General features: G+C 39.0%; 1 protein-coding gene across 1 annotated transcript in view; it reads left to right on the forward strand.

The window, feature by feature from the left end:
• PCNX2 (pecanex homolog 2) overlaps positions 1 to 23,900 on the forward strand; it is a 284,046-nt gene that overhangs the window by 198,926 nt on the left and 61,220 nt on the right. Inside the window, exons 23-24 of the mRNA XM_021709971.1 lie at positions 15,877 to 15,935; positions 20,673 to 20,888. Of these exons, the coding sequence (XP_021565646.1) occupies positions 15,877 to 15,935; positions 20,673 to 20,888 (275 nt within the window). The remainder of the gene's footprint in view (positions 1 to 15,876; positions 15,936 to 20,672; positions 20,889 to 23,900) is intronic.

The following is a 23,900-nucleotide window of genomic DNA, read 5'->3' on the forward strand; positions in this document are numbered from 1 at the left end:
CCGGATCTCGAACCCGCGGGCTCAGGCAATCCACTCACCTCAGCCTCCCAAAGGTGCGGGATTACAGGCTGAGCCACCGAGCCCGGCTGAGATCTTGTTTTTTAATGAAGGCATCTACAGCTATGAATTTCCCTCTAAACACTGCTTTTCCTACATACTATAAGTTTTAAGATATTCTCTGAAAATGTTCACAAAATTTACAAACTGTTTGAATGACCAAGGACAAAAAAGGACTTGAGTTACTATAATAATGAATAAAAGTAAGAACATTTTTACTGGTTATTATTACTGGTCTTACATAATTAAAAGGACTATAAGAGATTCTGTGAATTGTTGCATCCCAATAAATTAGATAACCTAGATGAATGAAGAAATTCCTAGAAACATACAAACTACCAAAACTGACAGAAGAATAAATACTAAATCTAAATAGAGATATAACAACCACAAAGAATTAATCAGTAATTAAAAAAGAAAAACACTTCCTGCACAGAAAAAGAAAAGCCAAAGACCAGTTAACTTCCGTGATAAATTCTATAAAATATTTAAAGAAGAATTAACATTGATCATTTTCAAATTTTCCAGAATATAGTAGAGAAAGGAACCATTCCTAACTTATTATGTGGGGCCAGTATTACCCTGACACCACAACCAGAGAAAATTATCACAAGAAAACAAAACCTCAGGCCAATATCCCATATAAATATAGATACAAAATCCTCAAAAAATACTAACCAACCAAATTCGCTAACCTATTAGAAGGGCTATATACTGTGGCCAAGTGAGATTTATGCCAGGAATACAAGAGTGGCTGAACATATAAAAATCAATGTAATACATCATATTAATAAATTGGAGGAAAAACATGATCATCTCAATTGATGCAGAAAAATTATTTTGCAAATTATGAAACTCTGCGTGATAAAAACAGTAAATAAACTAGGAATAGAAGAGAATGTCCTTGATCTGATAAAGAGCATCTATGAAAATCCACACTTAACATCGTATCTAATAGTGAAAGGTTACAAGTTTCCTCACTAAGATCAGAACAAGACAAGGATGGCCACTCTTGCCATTTCTATTCAACACCGTACTGGAAGTTCTAGCCAGAGAAACAAGGAAAGAAAAAAAAAATCCAAATTGGAAAGTAAGGGGTAAAAGAACTCTATTCACAGATGACACAGTGTTATGTACAAGAAATCCTAGAAAAATCTTCAAAACAAAACTATGAGAACTAATAACTGAATTTAGAAGATTTGCAAAGTGAACATACAAAATTTAGTTGCATTTCTATATGCTAGCAATGAATAATCTGAAAATAAATTAAGAAAACAATTCAATTTATGATAGCATCCAAAGAACAAAATAACCTAAGAGTGAGTTTAACTGACAAAGTGGAAGTTGTAAACGTTGAACACTGAATTCTTGAAAGAAGTTAAGGAAGATAAATAAGTAGAAAGACATCTATGTTTATGAATTTGAAAACTTAATACTTAAGAAGGTAGTACACCACAAATTAATCTATACATTCACTTAATTTCTGTCAAAATTGCAACTGACTCTTTTGCATAAATGTACAAGCTCATCCTAAAATTCATGTGGAATGTCAAGGGAACTTGCGTAGCCAAAATAATCTTAAAAAACCACAAAGTTGGAGGACTCACAATTTCCAGTTTCAAAACTGACTAGAAAATTACAATGAGCCAGGCTTGGTGGCTCAGCCTGTAATCCCGCGCCTTTGGGAGGCAGAGGTGAGTGGATTGCTTGAGCCCGCGGGTTCAAGACCCGCCTAGGCAACTTGGTGAGACCTCATCTCTACAATAAATCAAAATGAGCCAGGCGTGGTAGTGTGCACCTGTAGTTCCAGCTCCTTGGAAGGCAGAGGCGGAAGGATCGCCGGAGCCCAGCAGGTCGAGGCTGCGGTGGCCGGGAGCGGCCACTGCACTCCAGTCTGGGCAACAGTGAGACTCCAACTCAAAAAAAAAAGAAAAGAAAAGAAAAGAAAGTTACAATGTTACTACAAAGCAACGTGATACAGATAAAAGGATAAACATAGATGAGTAGGATAGAAGTAAGAGTTCAGAAATAAACTCATACTTCTATGGTGAATTGACTTTCTGCAAGGTTGCCAAGACATTCAATGAGGGGAGTACAGTCTTTTCAACAAATAGTGCTGAGATAACTGGATATGCATATCCAGAAGAATGTAATTGTTCCCTTACCTCACATCACATATGAAAGCGAACTGAAAACGCATCAAAAACCTAAGTAAAAAAGCTGAAACTATACAACTCTTAGAAGAAAACCTATGGGTAAATCTTTATTATTTGGGTTTGCAATGAATTCTTAGATAACATACCAAAGGCACAAATAACAAAAGAAAAATGCAATAAACTGGACTTTATTATCTTTTGGGAAAAGAAAATTCCACTCCAAGGTAAATAGAAGAAAATTGTAAATGATGTTTAAGTAAAACCTTGTACACAGCAGTATTTTTTTAGAATATATTTTTAATTTTTGTTATAAAGATGTGGGGTATACAATTCAGGGTTAGGTATATAAACATTGACCATGCAGATACCCTTGTTGATGAGGTATGCCCCTCCCTCCCCTAGCAGTTTCCCTCAACTGCCAGTCCCACCTCCCCTCCCCTGACAGTTCACAGTCGTATTACTTATGACAGATAAAAAGTGAAAACAACCCAAATATTATCAGCTGATGAATGAATACATAAAATATCATGATTCATACAATGAAATGTTATTCTACCATAAAAAGGAATAAAGTACTAACAAATCCTACAACATGGATTAATTTTGGAAACACTGTGCTAAGTTACAGAAGCCAAATACAAAATGCTACACATAGTATGATTCGATTTATATTAACTTTTCAGAATAGATCAGTGCACAAAAACAGGTGATTGTTGGGTCTGGAGAGAAGAACCACTGCTTAATAGGTACAAGGTTTCTTTTTGGGGTGATGAAAGTGTTCCAGAATTAGATAATGGTGATGGTTAACAATACTGTTAATATACTAAAAACCACTGAAGTGTACACTTTAAAATGGATAAAACAGTGAATTTTATGTTATGTAACTTTTTCTCAAAATGTTTTAAACTGTTACTGCATATTTATGTAGGTTTATTTCTGGGTTCTCTTGATTTATGTGTCATTCCATCCACCAATTCCACACAGACTTTATCGCTAAAGCTACATAATAGATCCTGAAACTGAGGAGAGTCCACTTTACTTTTCTCCCCAAATTTTTGTTGATGTAGTTTATTGTCCTTCATATACATTTTAGAATAATTTGTATTTAGAAATACAGATTTTTAAATCTATATTATTGAGTAACGTCGGTCTGTAGCTGCTTTCTTATTTTTGTACTGTTTTTGTCTATTGTTGGTATCAGTTATATTAGCTTCATAAAATGAATTGACAAGTATTCCTTTCTCTTCAATTTTTTGGAAGGAATTATGTACAACTAATGTTCTTTCTTAAATACCTATAAAAATCTTGCTGGAATTTTAATAGAAATTGTTCTAAAACTTTGTATCAATTGGGAGAGAATTGACATTTTTACATCTCTTGAGTCTTTTAATGAGTAGGGTGTGTTTTTCCATTTGTAATAGTTAAATCTTTTTTGATTGCTTTCTTCAGCATTTTCATATTCTTCAGCTTAAAACCTGGTATGTTTTTACTAGAGTCACACCTGAGTATTTTCTTTTTTATTTTGAGTGATGGTAAATGTATATATTTTGGTCTTGTTGCCCATGTGTTCATTATTAGTATCTAAAAATATGTTTCATTTTTATACACTTATATTGTATCCTGCAACCTAACTAAACCCACTTACTAGTTCTAGGAGGGCTTTTATTTACTTTTCTTGCCACGTTGCAAATTCTGGAAATTCCAGCAATATGTTGAACAGCAATTAAAGTGGACATTGTTACATTGTTCCCAATTTTATGTAGGAAAAGCATTCAGTCTTTCACTATCAAGCACAGTGTTAGCTGTAACGTTTCAGTAGATAGTCCTCTTCAAGAGAAGAAATTCTCTATTTCTACTTTTATGAGAGGTTTTTTTTTTTTTTTAATCATGAATAGGTCTTGTATCCTGTCAGTTGCTTTTTCTGCACCAATTGACAGGACTATGTGACTTTCTTCTTTAGTCCGTTAGTATGATGGATTACACCGACTGATTTCTGTACATTGAACAAGCTTGCATCTGGAATAAGACCCACTTGGTGATGGTATATAATTATTTTAATATATTGCTGAATTTTAATTGCTCATATATTTGTAAAGATTTTTCACCTGTATTCATGAGAGAATTGCTTGTAGTTTTATTTTTTTATAATGTTATCGTCAGGTTCTTATATCAGAGTAATAACTTCATAAGTTAGAAAATGTCTCTTATGGAAGAAATTGTGTACAATTTGTGTCTATTCTTTCTTAAACATGTGGTAGAAGTCTTCAGTGAAGCCATCATGACTTGGAGATTCATTTTGATGAGAAATTTTAAAATTATTAATTAAGTGATCTTAATAATTATCAGACTATTCAAATGATGTGTTTCATAATTGGTAAATTGTGGCAATTAGTGTTTTTGGAGGAATTAGTCTATTTCATCTAGATTGTAAATTTCATGCATGTAAAATAGTATTCCTTATAATCCTTTTGATTCCTGTAGGGTCTGCAGTATATACTGATATTGGAAATTTGTATTTTATCTTTTGTTGCTGGTGGTGGTGGTGGTGGTGGTGGTGGTGGTCTTGCTAGAGATTTGGTAATTTTATTGATATTTTCAAATAGCCAGATCTTTGTTCTTTTATTTTCTCGTTAAAAACTTTTTTTTTTTTTTTGCTGCTTTTTGCTCTTTATTTTCTTTCTTATGCTTGCTTTGGGTTTACTTTCCTCTTCTTGTTCTAGATTCTTGAGGTGGGAACATAGACTATTAATTTGAGATTTTTCTTCTTTGTTTATGTATCTACTTAATGCTATAAATTTCCCTTTCAGCATTGTGTTAGCTGTGTCCCACAATTCTTGTTATATTTATTTTCATTTTCTTTCATTTCAATGTATTTCTATTTTTGTTGAAACTTAATCTTTGACTCGTGGACTATTTAGAATTGTATATTTAGTTTCCAAGTGTTTGGATATTTTCCTCTTTTCTTTCTGTTATGGATTTCTATGAGAACTAATGGTCAGAGAACATACTCTGTATGATTTGTTCAGAGAACATATTCTGTATAATTTCAGTTTTTAAAAATTTGTTGAGAGTGTTTTATGTCCTAGAATATGGTCTATCTTTGTATGCATTCTGTGGACACTTGAGAGTAATGTGTAGTCTGCTGTTGTTTGGGCTTCACATATTTTGCAGTTATTTGATTTATACATATTTAGGGTTGATGTGTTTTTTTAGTGGATTAACCCTTTTATCATTCCACGATATGCTTTTTTATCTTTTATAATTTTCTCTTATGGAGTCTACTTTATCTGGTATTAATACAACCATTCCTGCTTTGATTTGATAATATTTGCATAATATATTTTTCATTCTTTTAGTTTCATTTGGGCTGTGTCACTAAATTTGAAGTGTGTTTCTCATAAGCAGCATATAATTGTGTCATATGTTTTAGTCCACCTGACAATCTTTCTTTGTATATTTAGACCATTTATGTTTAATATAATCACTGATATGTTAGGGCTTAAATCTGCAATTACTTTTTTTTTGTTTTGTTTGCTCTGTTTGTCATTCCTCTATTTGTATTTTCCCTGCCTCTTGTGTGTTTCTTGAATATGTTTTAGAATTCCATTTTAACTTACTTTTCAAATAAGTTATGAGTTTTTGAGTATATTTTTTGGTGGTTGCTCTAGGTATTACGTCATATATAAATAACTTATAAACATCTTTTGGTGTGGTAATTTTACCTGTTCAAATGAAGTATAGAAGTCATACCTCATTTTCATGTCTTCTTGCCCTCTCTAGTTTGTAATATAATGATATTATTAATATTTTCTCTGTATGATTAGAGCCATATTTGCAGTTTTATAATTTTTGCTTCAACCAGCAAACAATTTAAAAGACACATGAGAAAAAGGAATGTCTGTTGTATTTACCTGTATTTTTGCCTATTGTATGCTTTTTTTCTTTTCCTGATGTTCCAAGGTTCATTCTTTTATTGACTTTTCTCTTTAGAGAACTTCTTTTACCTGTTATTTTATTTTATTTTATTTTATTTTATTTTATTTATTTATTTTTTGAGTTGGAGTCTCACTCTGTCGCCCAGACTGGAGTGCAGTGGCCGCTCCCGGCCACCACAGCCTCGACCTGCTGGGCTCCAGTGATCCTTCCGCCTCAGCCTTCCAAGTAGCCGGAATTACAGGCACGGGCTACCACGCCCAGCTGATTTTTTGATTTATTGTAGAGATGAAGTCTCGCCTGCCCAGGCCAGTCTCGAACCTGCGGGCTCAGGCAATCCACTCACCTCAGCCTCCCAAAGGCGCGGGATTACAGGCTGAGCCACCAAGCCCGGCTTACCTGTTATTTTAAAGTAAGACTCCTGTTGATAGATTATCTTCATTTTTCTTCATCTGAAAAAGTCTTAGTTTCTTCATTCCAGAAAAATATTTTCACTGAATATAGGGATCTGTGTTGACAGTTCTTTTATTTTAGCATTTTAAAAAGTGTTTGGTTTCCTCCTGACCTCCCTCATTTCCGATAAGAAATCTGCAGTCATTCAGCATTTTTCCTTTTTACGTAAGGTGTTGTTTCTCTCTTACTATTTTCAAGAGTTTTTCTTTGTCTTTAGGTTTTAGAAGCTTGACGATAATGTGTCTTGGTGTATATCTTTTAAGTTTATCTCTAGTTTCTCCTTCTTTTGTAGTACTCTGTTGCTCTTTTATTGAAGTCCCACATTTGAGACTCTGTTCATTTTCTTCTTCAGTCTATTTTGTCCCTGTTTTTCAGAAAGTGAGCAAAAATCTATTGTTCTATCTTCTACTTCAGTGATTCTTTTCTCTATTCCCTTCATTCTGCTGTTGAGACCTTCCACTGAGTTTTTTATTTGGGTTATTTTATCTTTCACGCATAAACTTTCTATTTGGTTCTTCTTTATGTCTTCTATTTATTTGCAGAAGCTTTTTCTCCTTTTTTCTGCTGAGATTTTATTTTTAAAATTATTTCAAATGATCACAACTGATCATTGTAATGTTTTTATGTCTAAACATTTTGTCAGATAATTATTGCATTTTTGTCATTTTGATGTTGGCATCTATTCATTTTTATATTATTCATTTTTATATTATTCATTATTCTTCCTGCTCCTCATTATAAGTAATTTCTATTGAAACACATTTTGGGTATTATGTTATGAGGCTCTGATAATATTTATGCCTTTATTTCAGCAGCCTTTTTCTGACACCCCATGCTGACAAGAGAAAGGGGTTGATGCTTTGTTACTTTCAGTTAGAATTAGAAGTCTAGGTTCTCTACTCAACCTCTACTGACTCCTGAGATGGGTGGCAGGGAAGTTGTTACTTGATGAGGATAGGAATTCCGATTTCCCACTAGACCCTTACTGATATTTCCCTGAATGGGATGGGTAGGGAGTACCTCATTATTGCTCCCCATGTGGCCTCCTTACCCAGGGCAATTTTGAAAATCTGAACTCTGTACTAGATCTCTTCTGACACCATCTCAACAGGAGGGGGAGGAACACCTTATTACTGCCCAGCAAGGAAAGATGTCCACTCATCTTCTGCCTGTGTGGGCACGTTTGGTGTCACAGTTTTTTCTGCAATGTTTAGCTACTATGGAGAAGTTATTGTCTAAAAGTTTTCTATTTTGGTAGACTAGGCTAGAGGCCTTTTTTTTTTTTTTTTTTGGTCCTTTGACTTTCTGTTAGTGTTTCTGGGTACCAGTTTCTGGGGTATATGAGGCAAAAAACAAAAACAAAGGAACTTACCACAATGTTTTTTCTTGGATCCTGTGATCCCCAGATGGTCTGCCTTCTTGTACCTTTCGGAAGGTGTTTTTATTATATATGAAATCCAGAGTTTTAACTATATAAAGTAGAGAAATAAGGAAAAGTACATCAATTCCATCCTTCCAGATGAATACAGCAAACCTGCATGTATTCATTTTTGTTTTCATGCATAGCTCTTTGTAGATTCATATGGTGAATATTATGCCAACATAATATGTTGGATACCAGTATAACGAGGTGTTCTTTCCTTGCAGGCGTCAAATAGACATTCAGGAAATAGACTTTCACAATAGCATTAGGAGCTAAGAAAATTGCCCCATTGTGCCCATATGGCTGCCTATGAGCCCAAATATATGCTTACATAGAATCCTCGAAATTTTTCCTCAAGGTAGACTGAGCACAGTGTGCTTACTGAGCATGTTTTACAATCTCTCTGTGGGAGAATAGAGCAGGCCAGAAAAGAGTCACAGGAATATAAACAAAAAGAAAAAAAGGCTGGTTCAGACTCGATAATGAGTCTCCTTGTGGAGAGAGTAGTACAAAATCTGGCAAGCTTTTTAAGCATAAGATGAAGAAAATATAATTAAATGTCGTTCTTAATTTAAAAATGCATTGCTTTGAAAAGTTGAGTAACCAAAGTATCTTTCTTTCCCTTATGAAAATCAGGTTTAGAAGGTGTCAGTTCCAAAGACATCTCAGATCAGAGAGTCTCAAAACTTTTACACCTGCTAAAGTACCAAAAAATAATAGATAGTAAAGTCTTTCTAAAAACATGTTTGAGCATAGCAAACAAGTTAGAAGATTCCCAAGGGCTAGAAACAAATTCCCAAGGGCTGGAACAAAGAAGATGCAGAAAACAAAGAAGGTTCAGAAAACCCACTGACCACTGCCTGGGAATAATGAGGGTGGGAGGTGGGTCAAGGGTATGGGTTTTGGTAACCTAAGGATGACATTTTAAAATCTGTGCCAGGCTAAGTGATGAGACCTTAGTCCTACAGAAGCAGAGGTTTTGAACTGAGACTTCTACATACAACCGAAGCCCTGAAGGTCTTCCCCCTCAGTGAAGGAGCAAAGTATCCAACACAGGGAAGGAAAAAGGAAGCTTAACTGGTCAACGGAAGATCAGAATGGGGTCATGTCTCCACTGCGAGTGGGCAATGCTAAGCCTGTGTCACATGTGGATTTGGAGTTCAACATTATGCCACCCTTGTCTGGAAATTCTCAAGTTGAGAAGTTAACGTATGAATGATACTGGATACTGGATACTGTCATTTCCCTAGAGTAACATCTCTGATCTGAGATGTCTTTGGAACTGACACCTTCTAAACCTGATTTTCATAAGGGAAAGAAAGATACTTTAGTTACTCAACTTTTCAAAGCAATGCATTTTTAAATTAAGAACTACATTTAATTATATTTTCTTCATGAAGCAAATGTAAAATTATTCTCAAAGGACATATCTTCAATTAATCCTACAGGAAAACACCCCCCAGAAAGGATCTCTCAATCTGATACCACAAAATACAGGCGAAAAACATTTATTATAAACAAGAGTCAGCAAACAAAATAAATAGCAGACTTAGATCCTCCATGAATAAAGATAAGGAAAAAAATAAATTGCACATATATTTAGAATGAAAAGTCATGTAGGAAGAAATAAAACTATAAGGGTAATATGGCATTAAAAATCAGAACAAACAATTTATAAAAATAAATGCATATAGTTATTAAAATATGTAGTATAATAGACAACTTAAGTAGTAAATTAAACACAGCTAGACTGGAGAGCAGTCTAAGAAAATTCCCCAAAATTCAGCAGAGAAAGATAGAGGGATGGGAATATTCTAGATAACTTAAAAGATATGGGAGATAAAATGAAAGATATCAGTTGAAAGTCTAGAAGTTCCTGGAAGAAAACATAGAACAAATATGGAGTGGCACAGTTTAAAAAATAATGAGAATTATTTTTCAAAATTGATGAAAGTCATGAATCCTCAGATTCAGGAATCAAATAAGTCATGACCGTAATAAACAATTAAACCCACATTTCTACACAAAATGGTAACATTTTAGAGCACTAATAACCACAAAGATCTTTTTTTTTTTTTTCTTTTTTTTTGAGTTGGAGTCTCACTCAGTCGCCCAGACTGGAGTACAGTGGCCGCTCCCGGCCACCGCAGCCTCGCCTGCTGGGCTCCGGCGATCCTTCCGCCTCAGCCTTCCGAGTAGCCGGAACTACAGGCATGCGCTACCACGCCCGGCTGATTTTTTGATTTATTGTAGAGATGAAGTCTTGCTGCCCAGGCGGGTCTCGAACCCGCGGGCTCAGGCAATCCACTCACCTCAGCCTCCCAAAGGCGCGGGATTACAGGCTGAGCCACCGAGCCTGGCTTACAACAAGGAACTTAAAAGCATTCATAAATAACAGAAAGAATATATGCTAAGTAACAATATGACCAATAGCAGACTTCTAAACAACAATGAAGTAATATATATAGTTGTGCTCCTATTTCCCTAATATGGTTAATTTGTGTTATCTCTGCTTTCTCTCCTCCTTCTCCTATTCTCTCTTCCTGCCTCCCTTTTACCCTTCACTTTTTTTGGTAAATTATTTTTATTTTTATTTTTTTTGAGTTGGAGTCTCACTCTGTCGCCCAGACTGGAGTGCAGTGGCCGCTCCCGGCCACCGCAGCCTCGACCTGCTGGGCTCCGGCGATCCTTCCACCTCAGCCTTCCGAGTAGCCGGAATTACAGGCATGTACTACCACGCCCGGCTGATTTTTTAAAATTTATTGTAGAGATGAGATCTCACCAAGTTGCCCAGGCGGGTCTCGAACCCACAGGCTCAGGCAATCCACTCACCTCAGCCTCCCAAAGGAGCAGGATTACAGGCTGAGTCACCGAGCCCGGCTGGTAAATTATTCTTATAAAACATTAGTATTTTCTTCTGTGTAGATATCTATTTAACTACTGATTCAGTTTACTTTATGGTTATAGGTCTATTTTGCTTTTCTTTTTCTGCTGGAGTAAGTTTTAATTACACTCTTATAGGATATTACTTGCTTCAGTGAGATTTTCAACTTTATTGGCACAAAGTTGTTTACCGTATTGTCTTATGATTTATTAATTTATAGTATTGTCTTTATGATTTCTTAATCAGATCACCATATAATGTGTTTTAAAAATCAAAGAAATAATAAAATTAGAAAGCATAATAATATAAATTATGAAGACAGAATATGACCAAATACATCTGTCTGGACACAAAATGAAAAGATGTGCCTTAAATATGGTGACTTGGAAAAGCTGAAAATTAAAGAATGAGTGACATTGTCAGGCAAATGCAAACAAATTAAAATTGCTATTGTGGTTTAATACCAAAAACAGATGAATTGGGGGCAAAGCATTTTATCATGCTAAAGACTAAAATTCGTAATAAAGATATAAGCTATAAATATCAATGCATTAAATCACATACAAAATTAATAAAGTAAAAATCAAAATAAATTTTATTTAAAACCATAGAAACATGGTAGTGGTAGAAAATGCAATTGATTTCTCTTAGTTCACGAATAATGACCTAGTGATTAAAAACTAGGTAAGGATATAGAAGGCCTATATCACATAATTAATAATGTTACTAATAACTAATATGTATTATAGAATACATATATACATATGCACAAAACACATACACAAAAAATGAATATATCTTTTCAGGGACCCATGGAACATTGAGAAACACTACTTATATATTAGGCAATTAAAAAGAACTCACTCTTCCATAATTTCCAAAAACTATAATAATAGTTCAATTTCTAGTAGTGACATGCTAGGTATTTACAAGCAGCCTTCCCTGGTGAGGGCAACCAACGTAGACTGGGTGAAGTATAAAGAAAAACTAACAACTTTCTTGAAACTCCAAGTTGCTGATTTTTCAAAGCCTTCAGGCTACTGAAGAATTCAGACCAAAATCCAGGCTAAGGAGGGCACCAATGCTCACAACCATTTTTACCACAAGAGCATCCACCATCCAGGAAGAAGAAACTAGCCAAACTGAGCTACGCTTTGTGGTCTCGAAGAACAAATGTGAAAAAAATCAGAAGCCAGGCCCAGCAAGGCTGGAGGTCACCCGAGTGGTCTGACCTCAGGCAGTGCCCAGCCAGACAGCTCTGCAGCAATGTGTCTTTGGGAAATGTCTCCCATGCCAAGTCATTTTGGGTTCCATGATATCTTCGCAGCCAGCATTAGCAGTGCTGCCTTTGCAAAAACTAATATGATTGTTAGTGGCAGCAACAATGAAAGGTGAAAAACAAACGCATACATACTGTCTGCATATCATCCATTTGAAAGGAGATAGTGTCCTTCTATTTAAATGCTGACTGCCTTCTCATTGTCCATATTTCTTTAGGGTTATCCTGACTATGAATAAGATGTCAGTCCATTGTCAACTCCATCTTGGCTTTGCGTATCAACAGACCCCCACCAAACCTCTTACTCCAGCCTGCCATATTTCCCTGTAAAAACTGAGATGACTTCTGCCATAAATAGTCTGGATGTGCCAACAAAAGGGAATTTGAAGCTCCGTCATTAAAGAAAACTACTGTTAAATTTTTTAAATTGCCCAGATGAAACTATATGAGAGAGAAGGTGCTTGACCCAGGGAGACAAATCAGAGGGTAGGAAGGTTAAGTTTGGAGGGAGGAAGCTACCTCTGCTGTCTGTATCCCCTATAAATGTAAGGAACGGGGTGCTTCACAGTAAGTCAGCTTCTCTGGAGAGACCTAGTGTGTGACTCTTAGCCTGTAGTGTTCAGGACGACGTTGCCCAGCAATGCACAGCGACTTTGTCAGGCAAGTGCCAGGAAGAGCGTGCGGGCAGGTGCACGCCTGACGTCAACCAGCTTTGCACGCTCCCACTGAGACCGGGAAGTGAGATATAAGCCCTTGTTTTCTCTTTCAGCCACAGAGTTGATGTTCATGCAGCAGGACAGTTAAGGCAGAAATCCAATTACTGAGCTAATTAGCACCTTGGAGTGGTAAGCACCACATTTACAGGAGGAAAGCACTGGAGAAAAGCTCAAATTACCCAGGATAGCTGAACGTCCACCTTCTCAGAGAGCAGGTGGAGAGCCAGAGGCCCTGGGGTACTCAGCAGCCTATCTTAGTTATTGCTTATCAGAATTTTGCACTCTGCATTTTACAGACTTTCAAAAAGATAGCTTTCCAGTGAACATAGTTTTAGAGGATGTTTTAATTCCCTAAGGAGCTCAGTAAATGACTTTTTTTTTGGGCTCAGTCTCCCTCTAAAAATTGTTTATTCCACAGCTGAAAATTCCATTTGTCTAAGGTCTTAAGGTGAAATTAAAATTCCATTTAGGGACTAACTATGCAGACATGGGATTTCGGTCCTCATTAGAAAGAATTCTGTTGTTTGCTTTATTTTCTGCCACCCTGGAATGTTTTATTTTTCAAAGCTGCTATGCAGATATTTGGAAGAAAAACTAAGGCTGTAATAGAACAGCATGCCGGGATTAACAGCCTTTCTGAGATGTCATAGAATATTTCTTCACTCCAGGCCATCCATAGAGTCTGTTCCACAAAGCTCAAACAGGATCTTGCCTGGATGATTCTCAAACATCTGAGACATACAGGAAAAGAAAAGAATACTTTGTATTTATTTAAATTGCAGTTTCATCCAAATATATTCTTATCTGTTCTGATCCCTATGAGACAAGTTCACAAAAAAAAGACTGCATTCTGAGGTTTCCTCTTAAGCACCATTTTCTGACAAGTGCTTGTCATTTATTGGTCGGATGAGTATGTCAATAATCATGTTTAAACATAAGCCAAATACACAGCATCAGGTGGGAGCTAGTCTTCTTTCTTCTTAGCAGATATCGTAAGAATGAAAACTTGAGAAGTAGCCTTATCTTTAGCTACACATTCATTCATTTATTCTTCAAATATTTATTAACTACCGCATGTTGGTTGTGAGCAACAAAGTTTCTCTCCTAGTACTTAGGGCCGTGGAAGAGGCAGATAAAATCAGATAATGACACAAAGAGATGTGTGATGTGGAGTGGAGCACAGGCTCCAGAGCTAGCCTACCTGGGTTTGAATTCTAGCTCCACCACCTGTTAGATCTGTGACCCTGGGCACTTGACTTAATCTGTGTCTCTGCTTCATCCTCTGGGAGAACGTGTACAATAATGTGACCCACCCCAGAGGGTAGGTGTGAGGATAATACATGTAAAATACTTAGAGCAAATGCACAACACTAGCAAATGCTACATCAGTGTTAGCTGTCGTTATTATTAGCATCAGCCAGGGCCTGTGCTCCAAAGGAGAGGTATGGTGTGTGAAAGAGCACATGGCAACGGAATCTCACCCAGAGGAGTGTCAGGGAAGTGTCCCTGAGAAAGGGACTTGAGCTGGGACTTGACGCCTGAGAGAAGTCGATGAGGATAAATGAGTGGGAATGGAAAGGAAGTACCAGTAGCAAAGGATTCAAGGGATGGAAGCACGAGAAGAATAGGAGGTCGGGGCGTGTTGAAGATGTGGAAAAAGGACAACAGGATGAAGCAAAGAAAAAAAAGGGCGCAGTGGCAGCCAAGGTGGAAGCCAAGCGTGTTCAAGACCAGGCTGTGCACATATGTCAGTGGGACTTCATCATGTCCAAATCTTTACGGAAGCCCTATGCTCAGTGCTGATATCATTCTAGTGAAAGCCTTTTCTTAATGACTGATATGTCAGATTTAACCATATGAAACTACCATTTTTGTAGGTCAGAAACAGTTGACTGTTGTCAGTTTATAAGCTTGGCATCAACTTCATATTTCATTCTTCAGAGGGTAATGGGACCATTACTCAGTGTCTGAAATAAAGACAAAACTGGGCAGGCACAGTTTCTCCAAGCACAGCAGATTGTTGCACTTATAAAGGGTCTTCAGGACATGTGGAGTTCAAGGATTGATAAAGTTGTGAAGCGTAGGTGGGTTGACAGCATCTACAGAGGGTGCCAAAAAATGTATGCACATTTTTAAGAAATGAAAACACCGTGTTAAAATTCTCATAATAAGATGAATATGAGTCAATTTGAATTTTGCAATTATAAGAGGTACTCAAAGTGGTTACCATCAGTGTCCAGACTGATTACGGCAAACACCTCTTAACATCTCTTAAAAATGTGTGTACTTTTTTTGGCATCCCTATTATATAGGAGGTTACACAGAGACACTTTTGTAAAGTCTGGATGAGTCTCTTCCTCACTGACTGACTCTCTAAAGCTAGGGGTTGTCATGAGCTGGATGCCTTAGAAAAACTGTGAACTGAGGGACATTGTCATGCTTAATAGGTTCAGGGAAGGTTCTGGTGGCCACTTGCTACCATGACTGCAGACAACCTGTGTCCTCCTAAATTTGTAAGAGCTGTTTTCATTCTCGTGACTCTACCTAAGAAAGATCTACAAGAGTATACCCAACCCTTGAAATCAGGTGATGGAGATGTTTACCACTTTCCATGATTTTCTGGAGTCAATTTGAATAGAGAGATACCTATCTGGCCATTGCTCTCAAGTCACTTAAGTGAGTTGCATTCCATTGGCAATTCAAACACTTGCTTTTATTTTGTGGATCTAGTGCTCAAAACTGATGAAGACACAAGACTATTTCCCCCAAATCAGAAGTACTCATCTCTTCCCTCCATATGCTCTTTCTTATTCTGAGACTCCTCTGTTCCTGCAGTATTGCCAAACTGGGGCAATCATGTTAACCTGTGAGCTGTATCGCCTGCTTTTCCTATTCACCCGGGTGGTTCTGTAAACTAACTCCCTCACTTAGAGAAATCTAATCATGACCTTCTATCCTTTTGTGGCCTCTTCTAGTACCAAGAGAGTGGATAATTCCAACACAAGACTGGCAGTCCAAATTGAAAGGGATCCAGGTAAGACAATGTCATTCTTTCCTCATTAAAAGCTATTTATCGTTATATTGATGGATTCCAAAGAGGGCAATCAAGTACTCACCTTTTTAATAATTAAGGAGATAACTCACATCTTGGCTAATATGCTAACTGCAGAATATAACTGCACAAGTAGACCGATCAAGCGCCCTGCTGTGGTTTGGAAATGCCTGCCTCTATTATCTAGCATTGATTAAGTACTTGTTCAGTATTGAATGACTCTGTTTATAAAGACATTTTAGTTTGTGGATGGTAAACATCAAACACACACTATAAACCTTGGGACCCATCTTCTAGAAAAAAAGAAAATTCTTTGAAAAAACATCAACATTATGATGTCCTCAAAGGCAAACCGTTCCAGGATCCAGACAGAAACCTCTGGAAAGTTTTGTCAGCATTAAGCTATGAAAAGATTTACCTGCTAGAAAATTATTTTTTTCCATAATCTTTTTATTTTTAACTAATCTCTTCCTTCTTCATATCAAAATGCAAATTTTAACTATTCTCTATTTTTATCCACCGTACTGCCTCCACTGGGCCAAAAATTTTGTCTAGGAAAGAATGTATCATGCTCTTTACCTATATTTGAATTACATATACATGATTAATTTGAAATCAGAATTTGAAATTAGACAATACCTGGAGAGACAGGCTTATTTTTTGTAGAACTTTATATCAGTACAACAGAGAAGGAGGGGCACAAATATCTCTGATGTGCAGCTGTGGGCCTCTGTGACATTGCAGGGCTGCTGATTTTAGGCATAGAGATAGTTTCCCAAGCACATCGTGCTGTTAGTTAATCATAATCGCTGTCTTATTTTAATCTAATTACACAGATGTATGGTCAGCATGTTCTAAGATACCCTGGGTTGTGAATCTCGACTTTTTGTGATTTCAATTGTTTTGTTTTATTTAAGCATCGGGCCGCTTGCCAATTAAGCAAAATCTAATTCTCTCCTTCAGGCCTTTCCTTTAAGTGCCAGAGACTGAAAGTAATCTCTAATTAGTGTCTCAGGATGCATGCTACTTCATCATAGAAAATGAATACAGTGGCAGGTGAAGCAGGCTGCATCCACACAGAAGATTAAGCATACGCATACTTTATTAGACTACATGGCATGACTCAGCCCATAGAAGAGTTTCTGTCCATTAATTATAATTAGGTTATAAATGCACTAATTTCAATTCAGCTTTTTTTTTTTTTTTTTTTGAGTTGGAGTCTCACTCTGTCGCCCAGCCTGGAGTGCAGTGGCCGCTCCCGGCCACCGCAGCCTTGACCTACTGGACTCTGGCAATCCTTCCGCCTCAGCCTTCCGAGTAGCTGGAACTACAGGCTCACACTACCACGCCCGGCTGATTTTTGATTTATTGTAGAGATGAGGTCTCGCCAAGTTGCCCAGGCGGGTCTCGAGCCCGCGGGCTCAGGCAATCCACTCACCTCAGCCTCCCAAAGGCGCAGGATTATAGGCTGAGCCACCAAGCCCGGCTAAATGCACTAATTTCAGTTCAGCTTTTAACTGTCATGAATGCCCAGCAAGGATATTTATAATCGAATAGTGTTACTGTATAGACTTCTTAGAGACAGATTGGTGCTCTTCCTCATGTAAGTGCACTTGGGGCGTCTTTGCTTTTCTGTACCCACCCTTTGTGCCCCAGTTCCCATGGTTACAAAGCAGGGGCACTGCAACCAGATCTACAATCTTTATCTCTGTCCCCCCAGATTCTGTTTCCACTTCGATAGACAACCCAGAAGGATCCTGGAGCTTTGCTTTGGGCATTTCCTCTCTGGGACAACTCTATCCCTCTCTGGCTTTCCAGAACCGTAATTTCTAATTTCCTCCCCAAAGAAAAGCTGCTCCTAAAATAAAAGTCCCGAAGGTAAGCTTTTCTCCTAGTTTCTCCCAGAGCATGCGCCACTCACAGGAACACAGAGCAGGAAAACTTCCCAGTTTATTTAATCTTTCTTTAAAAAAAAAAAAAAAGGCAGCCGGGCTTGGTGACTCAGCCTGTCATCCCGCACTTGGGAGACTGAGGTGAGTGAATTGCCTGAGCTCGCGGGTTCGAGACCCACCTGGGCAACTTGGCGAGACCTCATCTCTACCATAAATCAAAAAATCGGCCGGGCGTGGTAGCGCACGCCTGTAGTTCGGGCTACTCGGAAGGCGGAGGCGGAAGGATCGCCGGAGCCCAGCAGGTCGAGGCCGCGGTGGCTGGGAGCGGCCACTGCACTCCAGTCTGGGCGACAGAGGGAGACTCCAACTCAAAAGAATAAAATAAAATAAAATAAAATGTTACAAAAAGGCATATATCCCTTACCAAGAGAGATCCTGTAGAAGAAAAGGAGTCAGGGCTCAGCAGGGAGGATGCAGACAATGCACCATCCACTCCCAGCTCCAGCCCCTCACATACCCCCGGGCCTTCCCTTGTGACAAAGCGGATTTCATCATTCCCTTCCTTTGCCTTTTCCTTTTCCATCCTTCCCTTGTTCCACAAGCAACAACGGGCAATTCCAAGTGCTGCTGAGGTCGCAGAACTAGAACTTTCGATCACTGCTGGGGAGAGGCAACAATGATTCAGCCACTTTGGAGAACAGCAGTCCCACTGCTATGTATTTACTCAAGAAGAAACTCCTGCTCATGAGTATTTTTTGTGTTTTAACTCATAATCACCCAAACTAGGAACAACCCAAGCATTCTTCAGCTGATGAGTCGATAAACTGTAGTGCGAGTAGATAAGCTCGATGGCAAAACAGAACAAATTGATAAATGCAACAGTGAATGAATGCATTATTCTCAGTGGTGGTTACATGATACTATGCATTTTTCAAGATTCAGAGAATAGTACACTAAAGGATGACTTTGACACTATATACATTATTTGTCAATAAACCTGGGTTGTATATGCATATATATAACATTTACAAATGGCATCAATTTATATAAAACAATTTGTGTGTATATATGTATTATAATATATAAAATGTATATATAACTTATAATTATAGTAATAATATTATATTATATTTTATATGCATTGATGCTAATTGTCTAAATTATACCTCAATGACTTTGATTTAAAAAAAAAGAAACAACCTCTGAAGGTAATTGATGGGTGTGTTCTTAAAAACTTTTATGATCAGCCAGGCTTGGTGGCTCAGCCTGTAATCCCGCGCCTTTGGGAGGCTGAGGTGAGTGGATTGCCTGAGCGAGACCCACCTGGGCAGCGAGACCTCATCTCTACAATAAATCAAAAATCACCTGGTCATGGTAGCGCATGCCTGTAATTCCGGCTACTTGGAAGGCTGAGGGGGAAGGATCGCCGGAGCCCAGCAAGTCGAGGCTGCGGTGGCCGGGAGCGGCCACTACACTCCAATCTGGGCGACAGAGTGAGACTCCAACTCAAAAAAACAAAACAAAAACTTTTATGATCTGTGGTGTTATCTGCTATTCAACAGATATTGAGGTAGTCCCTCCTACTAGTTAGAAATTCTGCTAGTATTGGAATACAGAAATAAGCAAATTCAAATATGGACCCGTCTCCCTTGAATTTATAGTCTATTGAAAAAAATCAGATGTTCATTAAACAACCATATACTCATATACACATGAAAAATCACAGCAAAATTCCAACTGTGACAAGTGCTTCAAAGTTGAGGACCACAGTAGTGAGGGCCTGGAATGGGGGATTTTTCCTAGGAAGTGGTCGATATGACTTTCCTACAGCCCACTGGAGCCAAGATCTGAACGACAGTAGAGTGAATAACCCAGAGAGCATGGAAGAGCGGTGCAGGCAGAGAGATCAGGATCTCCAAAGGCCCAGGGTGGGAAGGAACATGAGTCACTCAACTGAAATAAATTCCATGCTGCTGAGCATAAAGGTTGAGGAGGGTGTTCGTATGAGGTGAGGTTGAAATCTGTAGCTGCCTCTTGCGGCTTGCTCAGGACAATCCTAGCTAATACCTATGAATGATAAATTATATGGTTTCTCTAAGTAGGCTGTGCTAAGAAGTCTTGTCTCTATCTTATGAGCATTGAAACACCTCTAAAGGTTCTAAATAATGGGATTGGAGGGTCCTGAGAAACAGGTCCCACTTTTTAATTTGAAAAACTCATTCTGGCTGCAGTATAGGGAACAGACTGGAGAGCGGGGCCCGGTGAATAAACATGCATGAGTCACATGCCCAGTGTGGTTGTCCATGGGGGAAATATTGGTACCCGGAAATAGGGGGGAGGTAATAGAGGCGGAGAAAGGTAGAAAGATGCAAAAAACATTTGAAGAAGGTCAAATTAAGGTGGAGTGGACAAGGAGGTTCCTAGTTATGGCCGTCCGCATGGTGGTGCTCTTCTCTGGGGTCGAGAACATGGGCAAGGGGTTCCCTGATTTGGGCATGTGGAAGTTGGGGACCGTTTGAGACATACAAGAGACGAAGTTAAGTAAACTAGGTCTACAGGCTTGGCTCAGGCAAGAGATCTCAGCTGGAGATATGACTTTATAAGTCATTTGCATTTAATCAGTAACTGAATTCATTTGTGTAGAGGAGACTACCTAAGAGGAACTGTAGAGGGAAAAAGTGTCTAATTTACTAGAATGGAGGGAGGACAGGTCTTAACTCTTTTTGTGTATACGAAGAGTCCGATTTCAAATGACAACTCACTGTTTTCCAGGTCTCGGTCCGTGGGGAGCAGGCATTCACTGATGGTATTTCTCGCCCGCCTTTAGGGAATGATGACAACAATCTCAATTCCATCTTTTATGAGCACTTGACAAGAACCCTCCAGGAGTCCCTCTGTGGAGACTTAGTTCTTGGCCGCTGGGGCAACTACAGCTCTGGCGATTGCTTCATTTTGGCTTCAGATGACCTCAATGCCTTCGTTCACCTGATTGAAATTGGAAATGGCCTTGTCACCTTTCAACTTCGAGGACTGGAATTCCGAGGTAAGAACTGTAAGTCAGTTACTTGAGTGAATTATCATGCAAAGCTTTAGGAAGAAGTCCTCCTTAAAGAGAAACAAATCAGTGTGTGCCCTGTTGAGTAAGAATAGGGAGCAGTCTACTGACTACCTTTATATAAATAAACCCCTGTCATCTGAGGGAATAATGAACGTCATGTGACATGAGTGCTGTGACAGCATCCTGCAAGTGCCGCACTGGGGACCAGAGAAGAGCCATTGGGGTCCATAGCGCAGTAACCTCAAATCTGAGAGGGTTGCGCATCACGTTTACCTATTCCAAAGAAGTCGCCCAAAGGCCCAGCAGGGAAAGACATGGGTGTATTAAAACTTCCAGGAGGCACTAATGGCGGCAGCTCGGTGAAGAATCCACGCCTCAGGGCAGTAGAGTAAGCGGTTATATAATCAAAGCAATCAAGTTAATCCTTGAAATTCCTATCCAGTGTGTACAATTATATAAAGAGAGCTGCCCACATTGTTTTCAGCTTTGCTTGGTCAACTGCATCCTATGACTCATTACTGAGAGCATGCTCACCCTTCAAAGACCAGCCTTGGCCAGAGGCAGCTCCCCAAGGGAGGGAGCAGAAAGAAACCAAATATGGGGGGAAACAGTCTATGGTGGGGGGGTCACCGCCCCAAAAAAGGGCTTATCAGTGTATGGTTATGAGAAGTCATGATTCACTGGGGGCCAATTTTATAACAATATACCAGACTCCTGAAACCTCATCAAGTGAAATATGGAAGGACGCTTGGAACCGCTGTAGATGTGGCCATACCCAAGGTAGTGGCAATAGTTGTGTAAGGTGAGACGGTGCAGCAGGGTCTCTGGTTATCCCTCATTGATGTTCTCTCTTCCTGTCAACCACAACAGGACTGTAACCTGGCTGTAAGGGTCACTCTGGCACCACAATGACATCTTGAGATAACATGCCAGCTCCCCTGCTCTAATACCATTTACTCTTATTCAGTACATTTTCTTTGACCTAGTTCACTGGTAGTTGAGAACACAGGGACTTTAAAAGAGCATATACCTTGACAAAATATAAATTATGCTTTTGTTGCAGGAAGAATCCAGTTGACCTAAAATGACTGTTCTGTTTTATATCTCTTTGCTACATACAGTACAGTATTCCCAGGGAAGGTCTATTTTTTTTTTTTTTTTAACCTCCTTGGATATTTTTTAAAGTTTTCTTTTGAGCATTTTATTTTTCAACTCCCTATTTTCCAAAATAACAGGCTTTATTTTGGTCCAATTTAATCTACTTCAGCACAACCTGGGGCAGTCAAAATATAGAGAGGCTGGTTCTCCCTCCGGAGTCTACTGAAGCCATCAGTGGAAACGTGAGCCGTTTACGGCACAGGCTCTGACTCTTTTTTGAGAAATGAAAATTATATCCCAGAGGAAGGCAGCCTCCCCGAGGCTGTGGGCCAAGAAGATCCCCAGTCTCTTGCTTCTGAAAGTGTTGAGTTTATGAGTCAATAGGAGTTCTTAGCTGCAAGCTTACGGAAATCACCTCTAGCTAACTTAAGCAGATGAAGAGTTTGTGGAAAGATATTGCAAAGGGCACAAAGTTCTGAGAAGGCTGGAAAAGCTGGCATGGCCGTTGTTAGACGAGAGCCATGTCTAAAATCACACCACAGCTATGAAGGAGTCCCACCTCAGCTGGTGGACCCAGACACTGCCATCCCATCATTGGCACCATGAACCTGGATATGGGATGCTGCTGCTGCCGCCACTGCTGGCCCCAAAACTGGATGAACGGCCCCAGATGCCACCTCCCTTTCAAAATGCATTCCACATGACCTTGCTTCTTTGTGTCACTGGCACAGAGGTCAAAGTCTGGTGTATCAAATGGAAAAAGTGTGCTCTCTAGATTCGGAGAGTGCCTGAAATTCCAGTTTCTGCAGTGGGAAGTGGTCACTGCTTATGGCAGAGACTCACAGACTGAGGGTACATTGGTTGAAGTAATGCTAGCTGCTGTAACAATTATGTCCCAGACCTCAGTGACTGATGCAATAGACATCTCTCAGGCATTCCTATAGAGTCCGATCAGTGAGTGGAGCTGGTGGGGGGAAAGGGATGGTTCCACTCTACACTACCAGCGGTCCTGCTAATGGAAGCTCTGTCTACGCCATAGTATGTTGCTTGCAAGGTCACCTTGGCTTCAGTATCGAGCTAGCAGAAAGCAGAGGACTGCCTGGAAGATTGTTATGGGCTAGGCTTGAACCTGGGATACATCATTTCCTCCTACATTCTGTTGTCCAGAAGTGACATAACTATGAGAAAGGCTAGGAAATGGTATCTAGCTGAGAACTCAGGAGAAAAAGTAAAAGGCATTGGTGAACAGCTAGCCAGTTCTGGCAGCATGTAACTCCCCAAGCATAGAATAGGGGCTTAGATCCTGGACAGCCCAACAGAATGATTAAGGTCCACAGCACATTTGACACTGGTACTGTAGTGGTGACTAATACAAATTCTATGTCAAGAATACAAATCAGGAAGCCCCATTTTTGTATTCTGTTCAGTTGGGTCCATGTATCTTAGAATAGAAATACCTTCTTTTCTTGTTAATGTAAGAAAACAGGATGGTGGTGCCTCTGTTGCTGTCAGGTTCATGAGTGTTATTTGCATCTACATAACCAGGGAACCTTAAGAAAGACATTCCAGAGTTGACAGATTCAACATTGGCTTTACAGCCGAGTCAAAGTAATAGATAATCCACGTTAGAAGGCAACACGGGGGCACCCAGTTTAGGGGTTTTGAAGGAAATGGAATCTGTTGAATTATCAGTCCCACCGAACCATCATTTGAGTAGATGGATGCAGAAAGAGGGAAAAGTAAGAGTGGATGATCTGTTCGATTCATTTCTGTTCTCCTTGCTTCAGCCTGGCAACCGAGGCTGATGGGCTTGGAAGGGAGTCTTTTTTGTTTGTTTTTTGAGTTGGAGTCTCACTCTGTCGCCCAGACTGGAGTGCAGTGGCCGCTCCCGGCCACCGC

Source organism: Carlito syrichta, unplaced genomic scaffold (assembly GCF_000164805.1).
Source record: "Carlito syrichta isolate Samal-C Ts95f unplaced genomic scaffold, Tarsius_syrichta-2.0.1 Scaffold287805, whole genome shotgun sequence".
NCBI lineage: Eukaryota > Metazoa > Chordata > Mammalia > Primates > Tarsiidae > Carlito > Carlito syrichta.